This window comes from Cystoisospora suis (assembly GCF_002600585.1).
Source record: "Cystoisospora suis strain Wien I chromosome Unknown contig_13324, whole genome shotgun sequence".
Lineage (NCBI taxonomy): Eukaryota > Apicomplexa > Conoidasida > Eucoccidiorida > Sarcocystidae > Cystoisospora > Cystoisospora suis.
Window position 1 is genome coordinate 484 of NW_027166072.1, and position 1308 is coordinate 1791.

The window sequence follows — 1308 nt, forward strand, 5'->3', positions numbered from 1 at the left end:
GCTGGGCCGTCCTCACTCTAGTGCTTTTTCTCTGTGCTTGCACCCCGGCAAAGTGCCAGGCGTCGTCACGGTTTTTCGCTGTTTTTGTGATCCCGACACGAGAGCGAGGCCCGGGTACACGATCAACACGGGTCACGTAGTGTATGCCGGTACTCTGAGGAACAGCGTCGCAGTGTGTCTCAGCGAACACAATACAGGGTGCGCGGGTGTTTGAGGTGTTTTCATCGAAATTATTAGTGTTGGTCAGGGCTGGAAACAAAAGGAGGTGGTGTTCGTGGTAGCATGTCATTCAGCTCTGGGCGCGCCGGTGGACGCTTGTACTGCTGCTGTTGCTGCCGCTGCGGTGGTCCGCGGAGCGCGGTGCACCCCATGAGCGACATCCCGCCTGCCCTGCTTCAACGATGTCAGATACGTTCGTGCCTCCCGTGTCAGTCTCTTCCGCTGCATCTATCAGTATTGTTCTATTTCTTTTTGCTGCTGACTGTCGTCTTTGGATACTTTCTTCCTTCGGACGTCTCGTTCGAAGTTGTGCTTGCATCAACTGAGGGCCGCAACAAGGGTGCATCGCGCGCGTAGCGCCCTGAAGGATTCTGCCGTACACTCCCGTCTGTGCTTCGTTGTGCAGCGTTGCTGTAACCATGGCGCCCAAAAAGACCATTATCAAGAAAGGCAAGGCGAAAAAAGACCCCAACGCGCCTAAGAGGCCGTTGAGTGCTTTCATTTTTTTTTCGCAGGACAAGCGGGAGGAAATTATTCGGAAAAATCCTGAGTTGAAGTCGAAGCTCGCTGAGGTTGGGAAGATGGTAGGGGAGGCGTGGGGGAAGCTCTCAGACGCGCAGAAGAAGCCGTACGAGACCAAGGCCGTCGCAGATAAGGCACGCTACGAGAAGGAAATGCTTGCGTATAAGAAGAGTGGCAAATGACACATCCAAGTCCTTATGTTTTTTTAGTTTCCGGCTGCCTCGTCTTCGGTCCCGAGAACTCTGTTCTTTTTGCAGACATCGGCGTGCGGCGCGACGTCACCGTCGCCCTGTCATCTTTTTCCGGCTTCTCTTCACCGTCGAAAGAGGCCGTTTCTTTTACTGATTGAGCGGTCGTGTGTGTTCTTTAAACGAAGGTAGCACCAGGGCGGCTGTTTCAAGAAGTTTGCGGATATGGGACGTCCGTTCTGTCATGTCTAAAACACACTTGGGGCGTTCGCATGTTGCACGCAGAGCACTACATCTGTTGTTCAAGTATCGTTTCCTGTTACGACAGCGTAGTACTTCGCGGGCGTGCCGACGGGATATCTTTAAGATTTCGACTTCC

The 1308-nt window shown here is 53.4% G+C and overlaps 1 protein-coding gene across 1 annotated transcript; it reads left to right on the forward strand.

The window, feature by feature from the left end:
• Positions 1 to 143: 143 nt before the first annotated feature.
• Positions 144 to 923, forward strand: CSUI_011546 (hmg (high mobility group) box domain-containing protein; the record flags this gene model as incomplete). The annotated part of the gene is made up of 3 exons (XM_068071644.1): positions 144 to 149; positions 294 to 403; positions 626 to 923. The coding sequence occupies 3 exons, from the start codon at positions 144 to 146 to the stop codon at positions 921 to 923; spliced, it is 414 nt and encodes a 137-aa protein (XP_067916380.1).
• Positions 924 to 1308: the final 385 nt, after the last annotated feature.